Raw genomic sequence first — 22299 nt, 5'->3', positions numbered from 1 at the left:
GAACTTCCCTTAACTGACAAGAACAGACATTGGGGACTTAACTGTAACACCTCTTCCCAGCCTGCACTCTGGGGAGGACTCTAGTCAGACAGACATTGACCTGGGAAGCCATAATATTCCCAAAATTTGTGTAAACAATCCTCATAAGAATCTTCCATCCTTTTGATACACAAAACATTATTCAATGACACTTGCAAATAAATACACAGTAAGGAACACTTGACTGTGGCTATAGGTGTAGGTCAACTGGAAGTTTGCAATGGGATAGAGAGATTGGTCACAACTCTGAATACAGCATGGGTAAATGGGAATTTATAACAGGAGCAGGGTGGGGCTCATTGGATAGAAAATAAGAGTAAAACATCAAGGGTAATAGGAATTCCAGCTAAACCAACCTAATAGGATTCTTGCTAAAGATAGGCCAGCATAATCAGACATCACCTGGGGGAGAGGGAGGTAGATGAGGAACCCAATGAGATATTGAGGGTAATCATATATCAAGGACTGGGGATTCTGGTTAAAATGACTTAACGGCATTCTTGCGAAAATTGGGCAACGCAGAGATTAACATGAAAATCCAAAAGAAAGGCCTAATTGACAAAAAGTTTAGGGGAGCCTGAGTGGAGTTAGGCCTATGAGAAAAACTTTGTCTCTTTGAAGCACTAAATACTACCACTTTATTAAGCCTGTATATTAACCTTTACTAAGGTACTTTCTGTAAGTGCACTTCCCCAGGCATAGTAAACATTTTCCCTTGTTAATCTAAGGTCAGTTAACTCATAGTAACTAAGACCATTTAAACTCAAATTGGTTGAGAAGAAATGTTTCCTTCCAATAACTACCCATGTTTATTTTCCTATATTTTAAAATTCACAAAATATCTTCTTACCATACCTATGCAGGTTCTCCAACATAAAACACCCATTCACCACTTGAATCTCTTACATGAATATGTATCAAGAATCAGGTAGGGACCTTGGTTAGAACGATTCCAAGAATAAATTCAAGTTAATACTCAATCTGGTCAATGGTATGGTAAATCCTGTCAAACGCTGAAGAAGAAAAACAGTTGTGTTACACTTTCAGGAACTCTTCACTAAGGAAATAATGAGAAAAGAGGAGAAAGCTTAAAGCATATATTTTTGGAGACTTTTAAAATATCAGGGTACAAAGTGGTCGATACAGTATGATCTTGATAATGCAGAATAAGATGAAACTCTTTCAAACGTTGTTTGTGAACAGCCTTTAATGAATGGGAAAATACTACATTAAAAAAATGCTACCAGTTATAAAAGGCAATACACAAAATTACTAGTGGTCGTTTCTGGGTAGTGGAGTGGCGGTGATGTTTACCTTCTTACTGATATTCTCTGAGTTTTCAACATTTATACACTTGAGATTCATTTAATGGACAACAAAAGAAAGTTAAAATAAGCCCTACAGGAGACTTAATGGCTTACTTAGAAAAAAAAAAAAAAAGAGGCATATGCGAGACAGTTTACAAGCGGGCTGGTGATCACAGCAACTTACATTTAAAATATTTTACTGTCACTCTTCTGTCTATCAGATTGGCACAGAGATTTAAGGAAAGAAGGGAGAGCAACAAGGCCGCCCTAAAACAGCCCTGCCTCTGTGGAGAAAGAATTTTTACTTTGACTCCGAGGAGCCCTTTTTTTTTTCCAAACACGAAGGGCGGGGGAAGAGCGGAGTTGCGCGCGTTTAATGGAGTCATGCTGCCATCAAACGGCCACAGTTTCACTGAGCGACGAAGAAGGTTTTCGGAAGACGTTCTCTCCGCTGCCCAGTCTCTGCTCTTAGACCCGGAATAGTCCACTAAGGGACCTGAGAGAGATAAACGGGAAGGGGAAAGCGACAGTAGCTAGACCTGGGCGCCCACAAAGCTGCTAACTGGGGGCACCACGGAAATGGATTTCCAATTGAGGCAAGAGAGCGGTCTCCTGAAGGCCCGCCCCCGAAGCCATAGCAACAGCAGCAGGAAGTTCTAGCGTTGCCTTCCGGGCGGCAGCGCCAAGGGCTGATGGGAAGTGTGGCCGTTTGTCTTAGGGTCGTACGGAATGCGGTCCGCTCTTTCGTACCCATGGCCTGAGTTTATTTCGTGGATAGTTTCTTATGTTCCCCCTGGTGGCGGACATTACTGGGAAGATTGAAAGCGAGGGGAGGGATGACGTTAGCCCTCGGACCCACTCTAAGAGTCATCTAGAGGAGTAGTGCGAAGATGGACGCGTTCAGTCCCGTGGTGACATGCGCATTAGTGTAGTACGGACTTCCCAAGCCGGCTGTGTCGTCTGGGCCCTCAAGCTGTTGATATTTAGTGGGAAGTTTCTGCTGTTCCTTTACTTTGTGGGTCGGGGCCTGGGTGCTTGAGTGAGGGAAAGAGAAAGCCAGCTAGCCGCGGAGCCCCTTTTAAGGGCATCATTCACCCAGCCATCCGTACATCCGTTCTTCGATAAAGCAAATGCTCATTGAGCACCGGTTATGTACCAGACACAGTTTTAGACCCTGGGGACCCAAGACACTGAAGAACACAAGGGCCCTGTTCTCAGGGACCATTCCTTCTAGTGAGTGGAGACAGAACATAAATAAATTACCGAGTTAATTTCAGATAGTGATAAGTGATAGTAAGAAAATAAAACGGGGTGATATGACGGAGAGAAATGCGGTGGCTGTGTACCCATTTTCACTGGGTGGTCAGATTCGGCTTCTTCAAGGAAATTACAGGTGAGGCCATTAGGAGTGGTCCTATATGGCTTTGATGACATTGATAAGGATAAAAGCTTCTTCCTGGTTTTACATTGTTTCACGCCTTATTAATACAGAGGCTTGAATTAACACAAAAGATAGATATGTTTGCTGCTTCATTTCCTGCAGTAGCTCCTAGACTCTCAAAAGTAGAATCAGAATAGAAAATTCTGATAGAAGGGCTAAATGGATCAGGACCAGGAAGTGCTGGCACTAGAGTGTGGACAACAGCTGCTAGGTTAGGGCCTTGAGCACCTAGCTGAAAGGCTTCTTTCCACTGAAGGCCAAAGAGTACAGAGGGTGGGGAAGCCTGATTCCCTTCCTCTTTGTGGCCTGCCTTCCCTTCTGGTCTCCTTTCTCTATGGGTCCTGGGATCTGATCTTTCTAGATTAGGTCACTGTGGGGCTTTGTTTTGCTATAATGGATGAGTTTGTCACAGACCCGCAGTACTACCAATGGAATGCCAGTGGAATTTTAAATCCAAATAAGAGTTTGGAGTGGGTCCATAGTACACAGTAGGTCCTACGTAGTGACCACAACTTTGATATTTTAAGGAATCCTAAAGTTCAGTATGCAGGTGAAACCATGTTGACAACAGCATCACAAATTGAGTGAAAGAATGAATGAATGCATGCATGCATATTCTGTGGTAGACAGCAATGGGATCCCCTCAGTTATCCTGGGTCTGGAGGAAAAAGGGGAGTTAAAAGGCTATAGATCGTCACTAGCTATGGTTCTCCTTTTGTAGGTGTGAGGTGCACAGTGAAGGGAAGCTGGAAAAATAGGCCTTCAGAAAGAATGGCCACAGTAAGATCCAGTTTGACTGTCCAAACTAATATCCGGAGGGTCTCAACCTGGGGAAAATCTGAGGCAAAAGGACTGTAAGTAGACAAAGCAAAGTGAATGGCCCTAGTTGGGGGGAGGGAGGGGAAAGGAGAGGGTGGGACTGGTTGCTGTAGTGTAAGATAGATACTGAAAAGAGTCCCTGATGTCCTGTTAGAGGGCACCTACCTACTGTGTTGAGTAGGAATATCGAGGACACCAGCTGGTCTAGGCCAGAGTAGCGGCAAGACTTTGCCCCGTTGTGTTGGATTGCAGGTTGCAGGTTGCAGGTGACTATGATCTTCACTTTTTTCTAAGATCAGCACCAGCCTTTTCTCCCAATGCAGGCCATGATAGGATTCGTCCTCTATGTTCAGAGCACTGAGCTTTAGGATTGTCCATACTCTGCATGCAATTTAGCTACATTATTTTGGGGACAGAGTTCTCTGTAGAGACAGGGGAAAAGGGAGGTTAGAGGAGGACGAAATGTCTGCCGTGGTATGTTTTCAATAATAATAACAACAACAACAGTTAGCTACATCTGTTCAGGGTTTACCACGTGGCGGGCCCCGTGCCAAGGGCCTTCTCCGTGTTCCCTCATTTAGTCTTCACAGTAACACAGAACACTGGTACCCTATTTCCACTTTACATAGGAGGAAACTAGGGCTTAGTTTAAGAGACTTACCTGAGGTTAAACAAATATGGCCATGGTTTGCATCCAGCTTTGTCTCTAGTCCAGTTTTTTCTGAAAGTGGTGTCCCCAGAACAATAGCATCAGCATTGCCTGGGGACTTGTTCGAAATGCAAGTCCTCAGGCCCTACCCTTCACCTACTGAATCAGAAACTCTGGGGTCAGGGCCCAGTCACCTGTGGTTTAAAACACTTTCCAGGTGACTCTGATGTACACTCAAGTTGGAGAACCACTGCGCTAGTCGATGCCCCAGCTCTTAACCAATCACTAGAGCTGAACTTTTCAAACTTCAGTGCGCTCACAAATCACATGCAGAGTTTGATTCATGGGCTGGTCCGTGGACCATACTTTGAGTACCAAGGCTCCATGCTATACTGCACTTTCATGTGCCTTAGGTGAGCAGAGCTATTGGTTAGATGCAGTTTTAGCTCCTTTAAAGTCCCGATTTCTGAGAGCTGACAGGCTATAGAATTCTAAATTGCCCTGACTCTGCTTATCTTTTTCAAATGCTTGCCTGAACATAATGGTGATGAAGAGAGAAATCAAGTGTCAGGCTCCATCCCCTCCTCCTGAATACCTTTCCAGAAATGCTGAGTCTTGACAGATTTAACTTGGAAGCTCTCTTTCTTGAGTGAAAGGAGAGCCAAGGGACAATTTCACAGTATTCTTTGCCTGAATGAGATGTAGTAAATGACCAAGGGCAGCAGCATATGATCACCTTTAATAACTTAAAACAATTTTCTGAAATATTGGACGAGATCGCTTTGTTCTGAATGACTTACCTGGGTGATCGTATTACCCAACTACGAATTAATGTCAATGTGTTTCTCCAAATGTGGTGTGTGGGTGGGTGGGTGGGGGTGGCCTAAAAATTTGTATTTGTAAAATACCATATGTGCTGAATGGCTAAACTACTATTAAAGAGCACACATTGCTGCTTTCTTTGACATATAGGACTCTTTGCCAGGAAGCTATCTGTTCACTATATAAGATGTTTGGAGTGTGTTCCTTATATTTATGGCAAATGAGGATAAGGAGAAAACAGATTGTATCTGACCGTTGACTGGGGTAGGGGTAGGGGGCTTTGTTGAATGGAGAGGGTGCCCAGGCACCTTCATGGCCCTTTTAATCTTCCTGAACTTCATGGAGAAGGCAACGAGTTAACATGTACACCTAGAGGAGGTATTATGTCTGCAGCACATCCTTATTTGGGGCCTGACGGTCCAGAAGTGTGATATGCTGCTCTTTAAATCCCCAGCCCTCCTGGCCAAAGTGTTTCTAAAATTTTCATTTTGTAGGTTTCAGCACTGTAAGGCCTCTGTGGAATATGTGGGGCAACCAGTACCCCAAAAGATAACTCCTGATGCACCCCCACCAGGATGCATCCCACTGATTATCGGGTATTCAGATTGTCCTTGTTGAGCTTCAGTGGCTACATGGAGCTTCTTCGGGGAGTGCTGATGGGAATGGTGATTAGGAAGCATGGTGCTGTATGGAGCTCAAGGAAGAGGGAAACTACAGGAAACTCAGGTTGGCCACCGCTGTAGCTCACAGCAGTGCAGACAAACTGAAGCATCTGTGTAATTCTCTGTATGACGCCAGGAGCTCTCAGGGAAGGCTCAGAACTGTTGTAGAATGTCCAGCCTTCCTGGCAAATGGAACTCAGGTAAAAGGGAGGCAGAGTATCTCCATCTGGGGGTAAAATGAAGGAAGACATTGCCTGGTGTACATTTGAGGTGTACATTGAGGTGTACATTGAGGCAGAGGGTAGACTGAACAGTAGTAATGTGATCCTAGATATAACCTCCTACCCACTGGGGAGCTGGTAGGTAAGCTGCCCCTCCACCGGTGGACTCAGGTACCTGGATCATAGAGAAAGAACAATGTCAGATCTTGGAACACCCAGTGTCTCTATTTAAACTAAGACATCTTTCCACCAGATTTTTAGTCCAAATCCTCAAACTACTCATTTCTCTCATGCCCCGCTCCCTGCCCACCCTTCTATTTCACAACCTATTTTCTCTCTTCAAACCTCCAACACTGCCTCTTCCATTCTCAACTCTTAGCTGATGACCTATTCTCAATTTTTCACGGAGAACATTGCATAGGAGTCAACCCAAATTAACAAGTCCAAAATTGAACTCCCTCATCTTCCCCTGTAAACCTTCTCCACCTTCAGTATTTCCCATCCCAAGGTAATGGTAACTCTGCCCTCCCACTTTTTTGTGCCATAGACTCTGCTCTTTCATGCACCCTTCATTTTCAACCTGTCAGGCAGTCTCATCTTTTGTAAAAAGATGAGCTCTTTTTACAAAATATATCCAGAATCTGACCACTTCTCACCACCTCCACTGCCACCATCCTGTTCCAGGCCACCATCAGTTTTTCCCCTAGGTTATTGGAATTGTTTCCTGACTTCTTTCCCTGCTTCACCCTCCCCCCTCCCCACCAAACCTCCCCACTGATAATCAATCCAGCAGCCAGAATAATGCTATTAAAACCTATGATCAGATCATATAATGCCTCTGCTCAAAACCAACAGCTTTCATTTCATTCAGGGTAAATTAAGAGCCCTTACAGTTGCTTACAATGTGGCCACTAGTTACCTGTCTTACCTTATCTCCTAGTACTCTCCTCACTCTCCTCCTCTCATTCCCCTTTGGTTACAGTGACATCCTTGCTGCTCCTAAAGTAAGGGCTTTGGCACCATTTGTTTTTGCAGCCTGGAACATTCTTTCCCCACATTCTTTCCTGCATGGCTACCTCCCTCATCTCTTTCGTGTCTTTGATTAAATGTCACCTTTCAATGTGGCTTACCCCTAAACATCTTACTTCAAACACACACACACACAATTTCTATTTACCCTCTTATTTTATTCTTTCTCGAATGCATTTTGTTCTTTCAACACATTATGTGATTTATTTCCTTATTACGATTGTTTGCTTGTCTCTGCCCACTAGAAGGCAAGCTCTTCAAACCCTCTGTTTTGGTTGTTGTTGTTTTTAGTACGTGTGTCCAATTGTTCACTAATTTATCCCAGTAGTGACTGGCTAGTAGTAGGTGCTCAATGAATGTTTGTTGAATGAACAAATATACATTACCAACATCCTCCATCTTTACTTGAATTTTTTTGGATCCAGTGAAGAATGAGAGGGAGATGTTAATGTCCCCCACAAAATTGTGTGTTTCCTCAATTTCCCCCATATGGTTGTACCATCATTGACAAAACCCCAAGACAAAGAAAAATATCTCTAACACACATAACAGGCAAAGGGTAAAAACCCTAAGGAACAAAAGCAGGCAATAAATAGCACACCAAACAGCAAAACAAACAAAACACCGGAAGACACCCATAAATAAATGAACATTGTTCAAAAACAATTTGGTGGTGGTGGTGGTGGTGGTGGTGAAGTTTAAGGAAACAAACTACTTTTGCCTAACTGTGCTCACTCTGAGGGTGTTGTAAAAAATAGCTCCATGAATGTACCTGTTGTGTCTGGTGTTAGGACAATGTTGAAGACGAAGTTCACTCGATAAACAGTAACCTCCCTAGGATGACTCATGGGAGAAACTCATCTCAGGGAAAAGCATTGTTGCTCCTCCCGCACAGATAGTTCAGGTTTGAGCTCAGGGTTACTGTGACTCCTGCTGACGATCACCTTTCCCTCTTTCCATCTGGGCAGCTAGAAAACTTAGATCCACATCTGTGGCCAAGTGGCAGTAAATGTATAGAGCCTTATGGCATGCAGTTTGCGTTCAAATCACTCATCTGATTAGACCTCCCTCCTCATTTTAATTTGGCCTTGATTTCCTCATCCAATGTATTTTTTTAACTTTGATTTTCTTTTGTGTTGATGTATTTTATAAGCTGTGTAACTCCTCAGCTCAAAGCCCTCCAACGGCTTCTGATCTCACCCAGAGTAAAAGCCCAGTCCTTAGCCTGTAAAGGACTATCTATCGGATTTAATTCCTGGTTAACTCTCTGCCTTCCTCTCCCACAGTCTCCTCGCTCTCGCTGCACTTCACTCTCTCTGCCCCTAGTCAAACAGGAATCAGATTATACTTTTAATACAGGCTTCTGCTTCTGGTGGTGATCGAGCCACATGTTACATGACCACGGCCACAGATTTTTTTTTTTTCCTTAACCCAGCTTTTGATGGCAAGAGATGATGTCTCTCTAAGTCAGCTTACCCCTTGTACGTGCCAACATTTGAATAAAGCATATCTGTCAGTCATATCCACAAATACTCTGTATATTGTTACACTTTCTACCAACAGCATGGCAGGTGTATCTGTCTGGTCAATGCTAAATTCTTGTTCTACAGCCCACCCTCTGAGAAGAAATACAATCACCAGCCACCACTGAGACTATTAGACTTGTGATGACAACTACTTCTACCCCAGCACATCCATATTGCCCGCCAGAAAAAGAAGCTGTGAGCCGACTTACTGGGGCCTTTCTAGATAACAACGATCATCACCCTTGTATCCATGCATCTATGATTTTCTCTGTCCAGGTGAATCCATGGCACTTCCAAGGTTCCCTCCTCCAGCCTATTCAGTATGACTGTCCCCTCCCTACTTGGATTCGCTCCCACAGCCTGCACTGCTAACCCAGGATGGGGAAGTGGAGTATGAAATACAGGAGAGGCTATACCTTCAGTGGCACTGTGGCATCTCCGAGCCTTCTCCACCTAAGAGGATGCTGCCTAGAGGACCGATCCCCAGAACCACCTGGAAAATGCCCTGGTCAGGTCGAAACATTCTAACAAGTGAATCCTTGGAAATCCGGGCCCCTGGTATCTGTGGCATGGGATTTCATCAATTTGGAGGTGCACAGGGAAGCCAATGGGGGCACAAATAGTTTGAGGGTCGTGAATTATTACCTGACGGTTCAGGGTCAAGGCCCAAAAGGTTTCTCTCTCTAACTTCTTTTTTACCTCAGGGAATGGCCTCAGGCAATGCTTCCTGAGCCAGTTCACTCAGTCTTCTCTGACCTGCACTGCCAGCCCTTCATTCCAGATCTTGTTTTTGCATTTAACCCACCATATGGACTTGACATCCTCACCGAAGAAAACATTGAAAGTAGGGGAAGGTTACCAGAATGAATAAAAAATCACCCATAATTCCACGACCAATGTATAATCACACTTAGTACTTAATTTGCTTCCCAGTATTCTCTTTTCTAGGGAGGTAAGATAATGTAGCAGGTATCCTACTACCATGAGATTAAATTGTGTCCCTTGCTGCATTCCAGGCATTGCTGAGCGTGTGTGGTGACTGGTAGAAATGGCCTCCTTGCCCCCCTCCCACACACCCCACCCTTCATGGAAAAATATGCTTAGCCTCAAAGTGAGTCAGGCAATAAAAATTTTGGGTCACAGTGAGATACCGTTTCTTTCCGTTCAGAGGACTATTTGATTTAGGGACTGTAAAGGATACTAGGCAATGACATCCTAAGGAAGAAAGAGCCAGGAAGCCCAGCTTGGCCCACTAAGAGCAAGTGGTGATTCTGAAGAGAGGACTCTATCCCTTACTCAGGTTTGCCTCCTGGCCCAGCCCCCATAGGACCAAATAGGAATCCAATGAGGGGCTGAGAGTAAACACTGAAAGAGCTGTTTCCATAGGAGTGATGAAGCAGTGCAAGTCGCTCATCACATCCCAAACGGTTCCCTCTCATGGCAGTGGTTAGGGCAGCTGGTGGGCCTGTGGTCAGAACAAAGGGTGCCCCGTGTCACCAAGCACCACAGGAGCCACTCTCAGAGAAATCTACTGGTGATACTTGTGTCCAGAACCCTGAAATCTCCTGTAGATGTGGCTGAGTCAGAACAGGGTCAGCACCAGGTCAGCAGGACAGGATCATCACGAGTCTCATCCCTGCCTCTTCTCTGGCTGCTCCAGAACTCCTAGTGAGTTCTGCATCAACATACTCAGCAGCCCCAACCAGGGTGTGACGAAAGAGTAAATAAAGACAAAGGAAGGAAACAATGGAAAGAGAGAACAGTGACTATACAGAGAGACCAGCCATGGGCTCAGTTCATTTTTCTTCTTGACACCCATGGCTGCTGCCTCTAAAGCCCAAAGTCTTGGCTATAACACCCTGGTATTGTGCTTGCTGAATGGAGCTTTCAGAGCTTCCCTGGAGGAAAAGTTGTGACACACTGCAGCAAGACAGGCATGACTTGGGGTCTATACCCAGCCACAGCCCTAGCTCACCACAGCACCAGGAAGTTGCAGCTGGACCCACAAGTATCAGGGCTAACTTATGCCTACTTCTCCCCTTCACTCATCCCAGGCCTCCTTCTCCCTCAGCAGATGTGGAACAAAGGAACCGCTGCAGAAAATAATCTCAGAGCCTCGGTCTGAGCTATGTCTGCAAAGTCCATGGCGATCTGAATAATCTAGAATTTACTGAGCGTTCACTAGCTTCCAGGTCCTGTGCTAAGAGCTCGTATGTTCACTGATTACATAATTCCTAATGATAGAAACAACCAAGTGAGGCAAGTGTGACTATAGCCTCCACTTTTGAAGTAAGGAAACCAAGGCTCAGTGAGCTTCAGAAACCTGCCTAAGGTCACCCAGATAGTAAAACTCAGGTGCCTCTGAAATAAAAGATGACATAGTTTATCCATAAACCATCACGGCCCCGAGGCTGAGCAGAAGAGTAGGGTTGATAATTTCCAAGGAGGAGGTGATTTAAAATCTGGCCCGATTTCAGATCACTTGAACTGCCCCTGGTGTGTCTGGGGAGGCATTCTCTCTTGAACATGTACTCACAGGCAGGCATGCATGCACCACCCCCACCCCCACCCCCACACAGCCCAACTGGTATGGGACAGATTAAGTCCCATATGATCCAGACTCAGCAGTTAACAGAATGATTATTTCCCTACCCTTACCCGTGAACAATATTAAATCAAAATTCCCAGGATTTTCCTGGGAACTCAATGCATCAGAAGCTTCCAACCTTCGCCCAAGGTGTGTTCACTTCAGGAGTTGTGCAGATCCCACCATGCCCCAAGGACAGCTTAGAACCATTCTCTGTCTTCCCATAATACCCTGGATATATTGTCATCGATCCATTCATCCAACAAGTAATCATGGAACTCCTCTAATATACGTCAGCCACAGAGATTCCTTGGAACCCCTGTCATTCCAGTTACTACTGTCTTTTGTTAAAAATGATTAGTTTTAACGTAACAGTATCTCCCACTAGGATGAGTGCCTTGTAAGAAGGTTACCGTGCATTATTCATTATCATATACCTAGGGCTTAACCACATATGGGCACACCTCTGAGCAGGCTACCAAAAATATTGGAGACTGAATGAAAAATTTCATGAGGTATATACTGCATCTAAGAAATGAGAAACACAAAGAGGAGATAAAATATACATTTAGTGGAATGTAAATCCCACTAAGGGTAAAGAGATGGTGCTGCGTTGAAGGTGGGATACCAAAAAGGGAAGCTCTTGTAACACCTCAAAACATCCTTTGCAAAGTAAACTAGGGTCTCTGCACTCAGGTAAGGATACATCTTAGGCAGGATGGCAAAATAACATCCAGCCCTGTAATGGGAGCGCTCTCTTCTCAGTCTCAGGTCTGCTTTAGGGGGCCCAGTCTGCCTATCATACTGTATGCAACACAATAATGGCACACCAGGGACAGCACACCAGGGACAGCAGAAGTGAAAAGTGAAAGAGCATGAATATGAAAGCCCTTTCTTTTAGGAATAGATACCTTCTTCTCTGACTCACTGGACTGCATTGCTTGTTTCTCAAAATACTAGAATTTCTGAGTCCCCAAAGGCTACACAGAAGGGTTGCTACTTCCATACCTCTACATGCTTCTTAACTATGCATAAGGTTGAAGGGCCAAACTTGCCTGCCAGTTCCCCTAGAGATAGCAGATTTTATCTGTGAATTCTGTTGATAGGGTCCATCCCATATTTTGCAGATTCCATTCTTTATAAGACATTGCTGCTTTCAATTTTTCACTTTTTTTTTTTTTTTTTTTCCTGGACAAGGAACCTGAATCGTCTCATGGTCCCTGGCACGGTATTCAGAAATCATGCGAGGCTTCTGACTTTCAGTTGTGCTGCAGGGGGCAGCAGGGAGCAGCCCATCATTTCTTTATACAGCTGCTTAATAATGATATAAAACAATACAAAAAACATAGGTTCCATAAATTGAACAGGTCTCCTAAGTTAGGTTAGGTTCCACACTACATCATTAATCTCAGAATAACTCTACAACTTAGGTAGTTTTCTTCCCATTTAATACTAAAAAAAGAAAGAAAGGAAAGAATAAGACCCTGGGCAAAAACACTAAATAGAGGTATTAAAATTCAAGGTCTAAGTTTATCAGTAGCTGGTGTTATGGATACTGAATGGCGTTTCTTGAGTTTTCCTTCCTGAAAAGCAAATCTGTCTATCGGGTACGAAAGAGCAGTAGCTGGAGTCCGTGGCCAGCCTGGCAGCTGGCCAGGACTTATGTCAGCACCCCTGGGAACACTAAAGCTACTTTTGATGGTAAAGGGGTAGGAAGGAGGTGGGATTGTGGACATGACACAAAGCTTAGAGGGCCTTATGGAGACTAGGGAATGGCTGTACCTTTCCATAAGGGAGAGGTATTGGTGGTGTCAGTGTCATGATATGAACCCCTGCTGGCCAATGCACCCCAAGACAGAGCAAGATTCAGGGATCTGTGAGCCCCCCGCCCCCATCATGTCAAAAGGGACACAGTGCATTGTGTCACCTCCTGTAACAACTGTGTCAGGTTGGCCAGGATGGCATCCTAGGGGACCATTGTACTTTCTCTTGGCCACAAAACAGTCCTAGAATATGATCACCACTCTCATAGGCAACAACTTCAGCAAGATGGCACCAGCCATCTCTTTTACCTGTCCCCTGTTACGTTTGGTAAATCAGGTTTTCTGCTTTCACAGAATACTCTCTCACATGATTTCTGACCACAGTCCCAGTTTTTTTCCTCCAAGAGTTTGGTCACAAGTTTCAAGGCCAACCGAGTTTGCTTTCCTGTCTGTAGTCCAATAGACAAAGAACCCATAAGAACCATGCCCCTGAAGATGATCTGACTATGTTGCTACTCAATTCATGTTTAATATCTCGCTGAACTCATTGTCCTAGGACACCCTACTTCCTATCGATTGTGGCTTCTAGACTGTCTGCATGAGCTGGACTCTGTTATTTTTTTTTTGAGATGTACCTTGTCTGATATTACATTTATTATACATGTTGCAGATATGCTTGACCATAATGTGTATTATATAATTATTGGTTTCAGGGTTCAGGATTTATCCATTAAATCAAGTTTGTTCACATGTTGCTCAAAACTTCTAAATCCTTATTAAGCTGTTGGCTGTTTGAGCTGTCAGTTGCTGAGAGACATGTTAAAATGTACCACTCTTTTAACGGATGTGTCTATTTCTGCTTGTAATTCTTTCAATTTTTGCTTTATGTATTTTGAAGCTATGTCACTCCAAGGTTTCTGGGGCAAGCTCGAATCTGGGAAGGCATCCTAAGGTCACTGTTGCACTCCCTCCTAACCATAGAACACACCCTGTGGATATGATCACTTGAGAGGTCATCTCTAATATCCTGTTTTCACATGAAACAGCCTCATAAGATGACAGGGGTCAATTCCTGTAGGTATCATGAACCACACCTGTCACAGCAAACACTTTTATTATCCAGATTTTATATATTCATAGTAGACGAACTTACATGGTTTCTGACCATAGCCCTATTTTTGCTCCCAGGTTTTAATGACCAGTTTCAAGGTCCTTCAAGTTTGCTTTCCCCGTATAGTCTGACAGCCACCAAGACCATGTGATCCATATTTTTAGGGAGTGTCTGCATGGCTTCACCACCTGCAAATAGCAGCACTCACCCAACTGCCTTGCCACTGACAAACTTATATTCAATAACGTGAGATGCCTTCCTCTACCCCATGACACCCTAGCTCCAGCAATTATAGCTTTCATCTTCTCCACACCCCTGTTATCCCTGGCATTACAGACACCTCAGCACCTTAGTCAGGATTGGTGATGCCTTTGGCTCCACACATGGCATGTCTACATCACCTGCCTTAGAAGGAAGCTGAAGGTCAACTCAGTGGTGCCCTTCCAGAAAAGAGAGGGAATCATCCCAGTGGACTTCCATCTCCAGTTTTCTTACCCCACACCAAAAGGTCTTTCTTTCTTCGATATAGTTCTTGAAGTCCACCACCTCTCCCCTTTTATGTACCGCCTTTTGTTCCTGGCACATTCCTCTTTCTCTTATTTTAACATCCAGCTACTTTGAGTCCATCTGAAACAAGGGGTATGGGCACAAAGGCCAGTGCTTTTTCTTATACCTCTGCCTGGGCTGGTTCCTTTGCCTGGCAGTGGGAAAGGCTCTGGGTGACAGTTTTATCTCCTGCTCTTTGGGGGTACAGAAGCAGTTGGCTTTTCCAGTCTTGTGAGGACCCAATTCTTGGTCTCTGCAAGTATCTAAGGCTGTGAGTACTTGACTGGTGAGAAGTTCCCTTATTTAAAAAAAAAAAAAAGTCCTAACAAACAGACCATGCACATACTATACATCTTAATAGATTTCTTTTTAATTTAGAGGCAATGAATCTGCCCAAAATATTAGATAAAGAAAATTACCTAAGTGCTTCCTCAGGTAAAAGGTTACTTGTGTTTTTTGGTATTCTATCCATATGCACTTGTTATGCATTGATTTGGCCATCATTTGGGGCTACCCCTCCGTTTTCCTGTTGTCTATTGACCTCCTGGTCAGGCCTCCACATTCACTAACGTTTGGCATCCATCTGGATGACCCATCTTACATTCAGACCGCTGGGTTACATACAGAGTGCTATCCCTGAAGAATCATGTCCTCTAGTTTGACCTGGTCCCTGAAAACTTCCATCCATCTCCTTGTCAGACTGCTTCTCCCTCTCCTCCGAGCTGCTATGCAGGACTTCTCAAGTCATTCTTCTCAAGACAAGACTTCAGCGCATTCCCTCTTGCTCTCAGCTGCCCTCTCATGCTTCACAGAGAAAACAGAAAGCATCTGGTGGGAACACCTCAATTTCCTGCTTATGCTGCCTCTCTTCATTCCATTTCTCTGGAGATACACCTAGCTCACCCTGCAGGACCGTCTTTTGTATGAGGCCAAGTCCCCAGTACACTTAAGCCTCTCTAAACCTAACATCATAATTTTAAAAGTCCCTGAGGTTCCTCAAAAAATTAAGGATATAATTACCACATAATCCAGCAATCCCACTTCTGGGTGTAACTCCAAAAGTATTGAAAGCATGGTCTTGAAGTGATATTTGCACAGCCATATCCATAGCGACATTATTCACAAGAGCCATAAGGTGGAGGCAACCCACGTGTTCGTTGACGGATGAATGGATAAATCAAATGTGTTGTATACATACAATGGAATATTATTCAGCCTTAAAAAGGAGGGAAATACTGTCACATGGCAACACCATGGATGAGCCTTGAGGACATCATACTAAGTGAAATAAGCCAGTCACAAAAAGACAAATAGTCTATGATTCCACTTATATGAGGTACCCAAAGTAGTCAAAGCCATAAAAACAGAAAGTAGTACGGTGGTGGCCAGGGGCTAGGGGATGGGGAAAATGGGCAGTTGTTGTTTAATGGGTGTAGAGTCTCAGTTTTGCAAGACGAAAAAGTGCTGGAGATCCGTTGCCCAGCAACGTGGATATACTTAACACTATTGAACTGTACACTTAAAAATGGTTAAGATGGTACATTTTCATGTTCTGTGTTTTTTAACCAGAATTTTAGGAAGTCCCTGGACCTCATGTCTCTTTCTAGCTGCAACTCTTTGGAAGAATGCTGTATGGTCATTGTCATCTCTTCTTTAACTCCCACTCCCTTCTCAACCCACTGCCCTCTGACTTCTGCCTTCACCACTCCACTGAAACTGCTCTTGCTAAGGTTTTCAAGGACCTCTCCAAGTTTCTGGGCTGAGGGTACTCAACCCAGGGTATTGGACATGGTTCACCACTTCTTTCTGGAAGTTCTCTTATCGTTGGCTTCTGTGAGACTCTCCCTTGGTCCTTTGCTGATGTCTCAATGATAACTCCTTTTTTTTTTAAGTCTTCTTTTCTTTCTTGCTATCCTCTCTTCTTCCTAAATAGTTCTGTCCTTGGCCTGCTGCTCTTTGTGTCTTTATAGTTCTTCATGGTTTCACTGGGACAGCTCAATTAAACCTGGAGTATCCACTATCAGATTTATATCTCTGATTGGATCTCCCTCTGACTAGTCAACTCTATCTGAATGTCCCATAGGCTCTTCAAACTCAACTCCTGAATTAAACTCATCATCCCTCCTCCTGTGTTCTCTAGCTCAATGGCATTTATCCCCCAAACCTATTCTGAAACCTGGGAGTCATACTGGAATCCTAATTCTTCTTTATCCTCCATATCCAATTAGTCAAAAAGCCCTATTGATTCTATTTCCCTTATTAATTCTTAACGTCCATCTCAACTGTCAGTGCCTCAGCTGAGGTTTTTAATCACCCAGTGCCTCCAAATTAGTCTCTCTGCCTCCAATTTTGCCTTCCTCAAATTTTTCTTCCAGAGGGTGCTTCAGTGACCTTCTTAAAACTTGAGTTTGATCATGAGGCTGGTCTACTTAAAGGCCTTCAGTAGCTTCCCATTGCTTTTAGGGTAAAGTCCCAACTCTCTAATATTCAGCATACAAAGCCCATCTGCTCCCCCAAAATCATGATTGATGACAGGCCCATGATCCAAGGTGACTAATTCTTGGGGAAGTTAGACGCCAGTGGGAGAAGACGAAATCTTCACGGTAAACATATCACCTTAACAGAATAATTCTTCCTTGACCTACTATCTACTCCATTGCCTAGCTGCATGCCTGCTTGTAACTTACTCCGTGGCTGGGGTTTTGGGAACTGTGAGTTGTGTTCCCGTCTGAATGCGCGTCCAAGCACAAGTGGAGAATGTAAATTCGAATCTCTGCAGGGCACTCAGAGCAGTAGGGATGGGAAAGTTGCATTATTTTAACTCAGTCTTTTCCCATGTTTATCGCAGATATTACTGACTGTTCAACCACCTCCTGGCCGTCAAGCAGCCCAGAGTATACAACAAAGCCACACCTTTGCGCAAGGCGTAAGAGGAGGGGCAAGGAAGTACTGCCTCCAGGCGAGGGAGAGGGCACGCAGGCGCAGCCGCAGTCGGTTGAAAGCCACTCTTTCCGGCCGTCCCTTTTCAATGAACTGGGAACTGCGGAAGGAGCACGCAAAACGTCATTTCCGAATTGGAGCCACGCCTTGTAGGCTGCAACATGGAGGCGACCAGTGGAAATGATGAGGTGGTGAGACGCTGCTCTGGGGTCGGGTGAATGGGGAAGCCGGGCTGGGTCGAAACTCGAACTCTCCTTCCCCATCTCTGTTTCCTTTCCCAGGTTTCCGGGGAACTGACGTCCGTGGCGCACGCTGTTTCTCTCCCAGCAGAGTCTTACGGCAACGATGTGAGTATGACTCACCCACGGTTTCCACGCACGCAGCTATCCTGGGATGTCTGCAGGGCCCGCCACGAAATTGTAACCCTCCTACCCAGATGGCTTCCGTAGACTCTCTCCACGTCTGCCAGAAAATGCGCCTTTCAATTAATTCTAATCCTTTTGGTTCGCAAACGCAGGACTAACGTCAATGGGAGTAGTTCCCAAACTGTGCTGTACTTTAGAGTTACCTGGGAAGCTTTTAAATATCTCGAAGTTCGGCTCGCAATACATCCCAACTAAATCACTGTATCTGGGTGGTTAGAGTCAGGAATCAGTATTTTTAAAGGTCCCCGGGTGACTCCATTGTGCAGTAAAGTTGCACTGGCTTATGGTGTATCTGGTTTAGATCCTTAAGGAGAAAGCACATGATGTATTTTGAGTTATAAGACACACGGACATGAAAATAGTAATAACACTCAAATAATAATGTGATGTATGGTAGATTAGTGAATCAGGGCATAAGATCCAAAGGAGGTTAGTCAAAGAAGAAACCCCTAAGGACCCAGACAGTAAAGGAAGACTTTGCTGAGGAAGTGGATGTGGAACTGGATCCTCAAAGTGTAAGTGGACAAAAGATATGGGTTGGCAGTCAGGAAAAGGGCATGGAGGTAAAAATGCAAATTTTTTTCTGGGGTCAGTGAAATAGATCCATCCAGTTGGAGTAGGAGATTCCAGTGGAACAGGTACTTGGTAAGGCTTATTATAACCTAGCCTGCTTCACGATATTGATTCATTTCTAAGTGTTGTAGGATAGGGAATTGGCTATCTGATGAACACACATGATGATTATGACATTGTACACTCTTAAAAGTGAAGAGTAATATTACTTCTGTTATCTTACTCTGTCCTCTCAACAACTCAGTGGTGTATGTGGGTATTTCAGTTTTACAGTAATTTAACTCAGTCCTGAGAAGGTGATTTATCTACTGCTTTATATAGTCTTCTACACTTTCACTAGCTGCTGGGAAAAGACAGCCAGTGGCTCATTTTGTTTATTAGACTGTGTAGGTAGCTTCTTTTGGTTGTCATAAAGACAAAAGAATTATTATATTGTCCAAACTTATTAGTCCAGTATTTTTTAACATCCAGAATCTTTTATTGGTCACTTGTATGCCAGGTACCAGCATCAACAAGAAAAAAAAAGGTGTTTCCACCTAAAAGAGCCCCTTATCTCTTCGTTTGCCTCTTCCTGTAGTGTTTCTCTCCCAGCTCTGTAGATCTACAATCACAGATGAAGACAGCTACAACAAACACTCGATCAGGAGGCAAGAAAGCTATGGATAAATCCCTCCCAAGTACAGAAATATTAGTCAGCAATCACTATACCAATTGCCCAGAGCTTCACATACAGCCTCCCTTTAAGCCTAAGATTATCCCATTTTACAGGGGAGGAGGCAACAAGTTCCAAGAGAATTCAACCTTAGTCCAGTTTTTAACCTTTGACAGTAACACCAAGCTTGGTAGCCCTCTTGAGCATTAACTAGACATCCACAGACTTCCTTAATTTGTTCTCTAGTAGCAAGATTGGGTGATTTCTGACCTGGCATTCTTCACTCCTTTGCAGCCTGATATTGAGATGGCTTGGGCCATGAGAGCAATGCAGCATGCTGAAGTCTACTACAAAGTGAGTTGACTGTCTTCATTGTTAAGCAGAATTAAACATGTAATTTCAGCATATTGTGCTCTGCTAATCACCATTCTCAGCAAGTTAAACAGTTGTGTTTTGGAGATAATTTTTATTACTCTAAGGAGAACTGGGGCATGGAAGTCAGTTTTGCTTTGACAGTGAGGAGTTGTGCTTCTCTGCCCAGTGTTGTGTTGCTAACCCACAAAAGGATGCCTGGCCCATAGTAGGCACTAAATAAATGTTTGTTGACTGAATGAATAATCCACAGAGGGTAACAGCCAGACATTAATAGGGCCAAAGGGGTTTGAATTGGTGGAAGGGACTGTAGTATATTATGGCCCTTTAAAATTATGTCATGATTTCATCTGGGACCTAGGCTGTCTATATTTTCTAATAAACTCTTCTGCCCTGAGAACCATGAGGATTTTCTGGGGAAGAGGGGACAGAAATATAGTAAATTAGAGACTAGCATCTTTACGTTGTCTTATTGTCTGGCAGCTGATTTCATCAGTTGACCCACAGTTCCTGAAACTCACCAAAGTGGATGACCAAATCTATTCTGAGTTTCGGGAAAATTTTAAGAAACTCAGGATAGATGTATTGGACCCAGAAGAGCTCAAATCAGAAGGAGCTAAAGAGGTAAGAATTCTCTTTTAAATATTGCCTAGCATCTGACCAACAATTATTGACTGTGAATACATTTTTATACATTTAAACTTTTGGGGGGTTTGTTTTAAGGCAAATACCTAAAGCACCAGGGCTTTTATGCAGTTGTAATTAATGTGTTACTAAATGAATGTTTTTCTGGTTTATGGATTTTTCATTTTCATTGAATCTATTTTTTTTCCCCTTTGATTTGGACCTTTCATCCTCACCCACCTAGCTCTTTCAAGGGAGAAGGAATAAATTTATTTATGTGAGTACTTTAGCCAGAAGGCTTAGATAGAGGGTTGGCAAATAGAGTACGGAGAGGTGTTTGGATTCTCTGGATTTAAGATCATATTATCACAGGCCGTGGATAATTGGAAAACTTGTGTTTTGCATTGCTTGCTTGATTATGTTATACTTTTACAGAGCACTAAAACTCTTATAGTTAGGAAATTTTTTTCCTTGAGGGTAGACTCTCGGCTTATGAGGAATGTAAACTTTTAACTCTAAGCAGGCTGTTACTGATCTTTGGAAAATTGCCTCTATTGGATGGACTTCTTTCTTAAAATTTAACTTTGTGACTTTGGGCCAAATTCCTGCCTTCTTTGTCTCATTTGTGCTTCAGTGGGGATGAATAACCATTTTGGGCTGAACTAGCCAATAACTTAAAACAGAGAATATACTTAAGAAATTAAAATTTAATTCTCTAGTCAAGGATTTAAGTATTTTATCAGATTAAACTGTTGTTCATGTTGGGAAATACCAGCCTAAAGATACCAAAGATAACACAGAAACTCATTGCTAGTGAAACTAGTAATCAGCTCAATTCTAGTCTCTTTCACTGTGGTTACTTTCCTTACCGGGGAAATGGAAGCCCCTCTCCTGGCCTGACTTCACCAGCCTCCTGCATTTTTTAGCTAAGGTACCTTTTTTGCCTTTACAGAAGTGGAGACCATTCTGTTTGAAGTTTGATGGGATTGTAGAAGACTTCAACTATGGTACTTTGCTGCGACTGAACTGTTCTCAGGGCTACACTGAGGAAAACACCATCTTTGGTGAGTTTCTTGCCTCTGGGATTGTTTCTGTATAAGCAGAGTGAGGGATCTGGTTTTACTGATGAATCAATGACATGAATAGTTAGTTTGGGAATCATGTTATTTGTTATATCTGTAAAGATCATGTTACTGTATCTTGAGTAACTGTGAGGTAAGATAAGTATTTTCAGCATCATTTAGTATAGGATTAGAACTTACATCTCTGAATCTTATGACTATATTTGAATGCTTTGCATGTTAGTTCAGCTTTGTCAATAGATTTCCAGTAGGTTTAGAGAAGTAACTGTGACTAGGACAAATAATCAATTCTATTCACCTTTCAGCACCCAGGATACAATTTTTTGCCATTGAAATTGCTCGGAACCGGGAAGGTTATAACAAAGCAGTTTACACTAGTGTTCAGGACAAAGAAGAAGAGAAAGGAGCCAACAATGGAGGAGACAAAGGAGCCAACAGTGGAGGAGAAGAAGAGAAAGGAGCCAACAGAGAAGGAGAAAAGGAGAAAATCAACAAAGGAGGAGAAAAAGAGAAAGAAGGCTACAAAGAAATCAACAAAAGTGGTGAAATAGCTATGTAAGGTAGACAGGGAACAGCACTCTAGAAGCTGTGATTCAGCTGAGCCTACAAGTACCATGATGCTACTTGCACAGGCCCCTATGGTGAAATGTATCTCCTTGTTCACTGGAAGGACATGCAGAAGGACATCTTTCTGGCCTAATCATCAGGAGCTGCAATGGTTGTTCTCTTGTATGAACTGGCTTGAACACTATTAGTGGGGTCTTAGTTGATGGTTTCTTGCTTCTCACCACCAGTCAAGTAAGAAATTTTGTAAATAAATTTCTTTTGGTTCTTATGACTATATGTTTGTGATTAACTTTTAAAAGGTATTGAAAATTATTTGACACTTGATTTTTTTTTTTAGGTACATAATCTCTTTGTCGTGTCTTATATAAAATGATTTATGCCTATTTCTTTTTTTTGTTTTTTTTTTTTTTTTTTTTTTTTTTTGTGGTACGCGGGCCTCTCACTGTTATGGCCTCTCCCACTGCGGAGCACAGGCTCCAGAAGCGCAGGCTCAGTGGCCGTGGCTCACGGGCCCAGCCACTCCGTGGCATGTGGGATCCTCC

General features: G+C 43.4%; 1 protein-coding gene across 2 annotated transcripts; it reads left to right on the top strand.

The window, feature by feature from the left end:
• Positions 1-17531: 17531 nt before the first annotated feature.
• PBDC1 (polysaccharide biosynthesis domain containing 1) lies at positions 17532-22028 on the top strand. Of its 2 annotated transcripts, none has more exons than XM_019932167.3 (6): positions 17532-17650; positions 17744-17809; positions 19407-19466; positions 19968-20108; positions 21061-21172; positions 21496-22028. In XM_019932167.3, the coding sequence occupies exons 1-6, from the start codon at positions 17624-17626 to the stop codon at positions 21747-21749; spliced, it is 660 nt and encodes a 219-aa protein (XP_019787726.1). In that variant the 5' UTR covers positions 17532-17623; the 3' UTR covers positions 21750-22028. The 2 variants fall into 2 exon arrangements, with proteins under 2 accessions (XP_019787726.1, XP_004331771.1); XM_004331723.4 differs by having other exon boundaries at positions 17592-17653.
• The last annotated feature ends 271 nt before the right edge of the window (positions 22029-22299 follow it).

Source organism: Tursiops truncatus, chromosome X (assembly GCF_011762595.2).
Source record: "Tursiops truncatus isolate mTurTru1 chromosome X, mTurTru1.mat.Y, whole genome shotgun sequence".
Classification (NCBI taxonomy): domain Eukaryota; kingdom Metazoa; phylum Chordata; class Mammalia; order Artiodactyla; family Delphinidae; genus Tursiops; species Tursiops truncatus.
The sequence above is the reverse complement of the archived record's forward strand: the minus strand, read 5'-3'. Positions and strand labels throughout refer to the sequence as shown.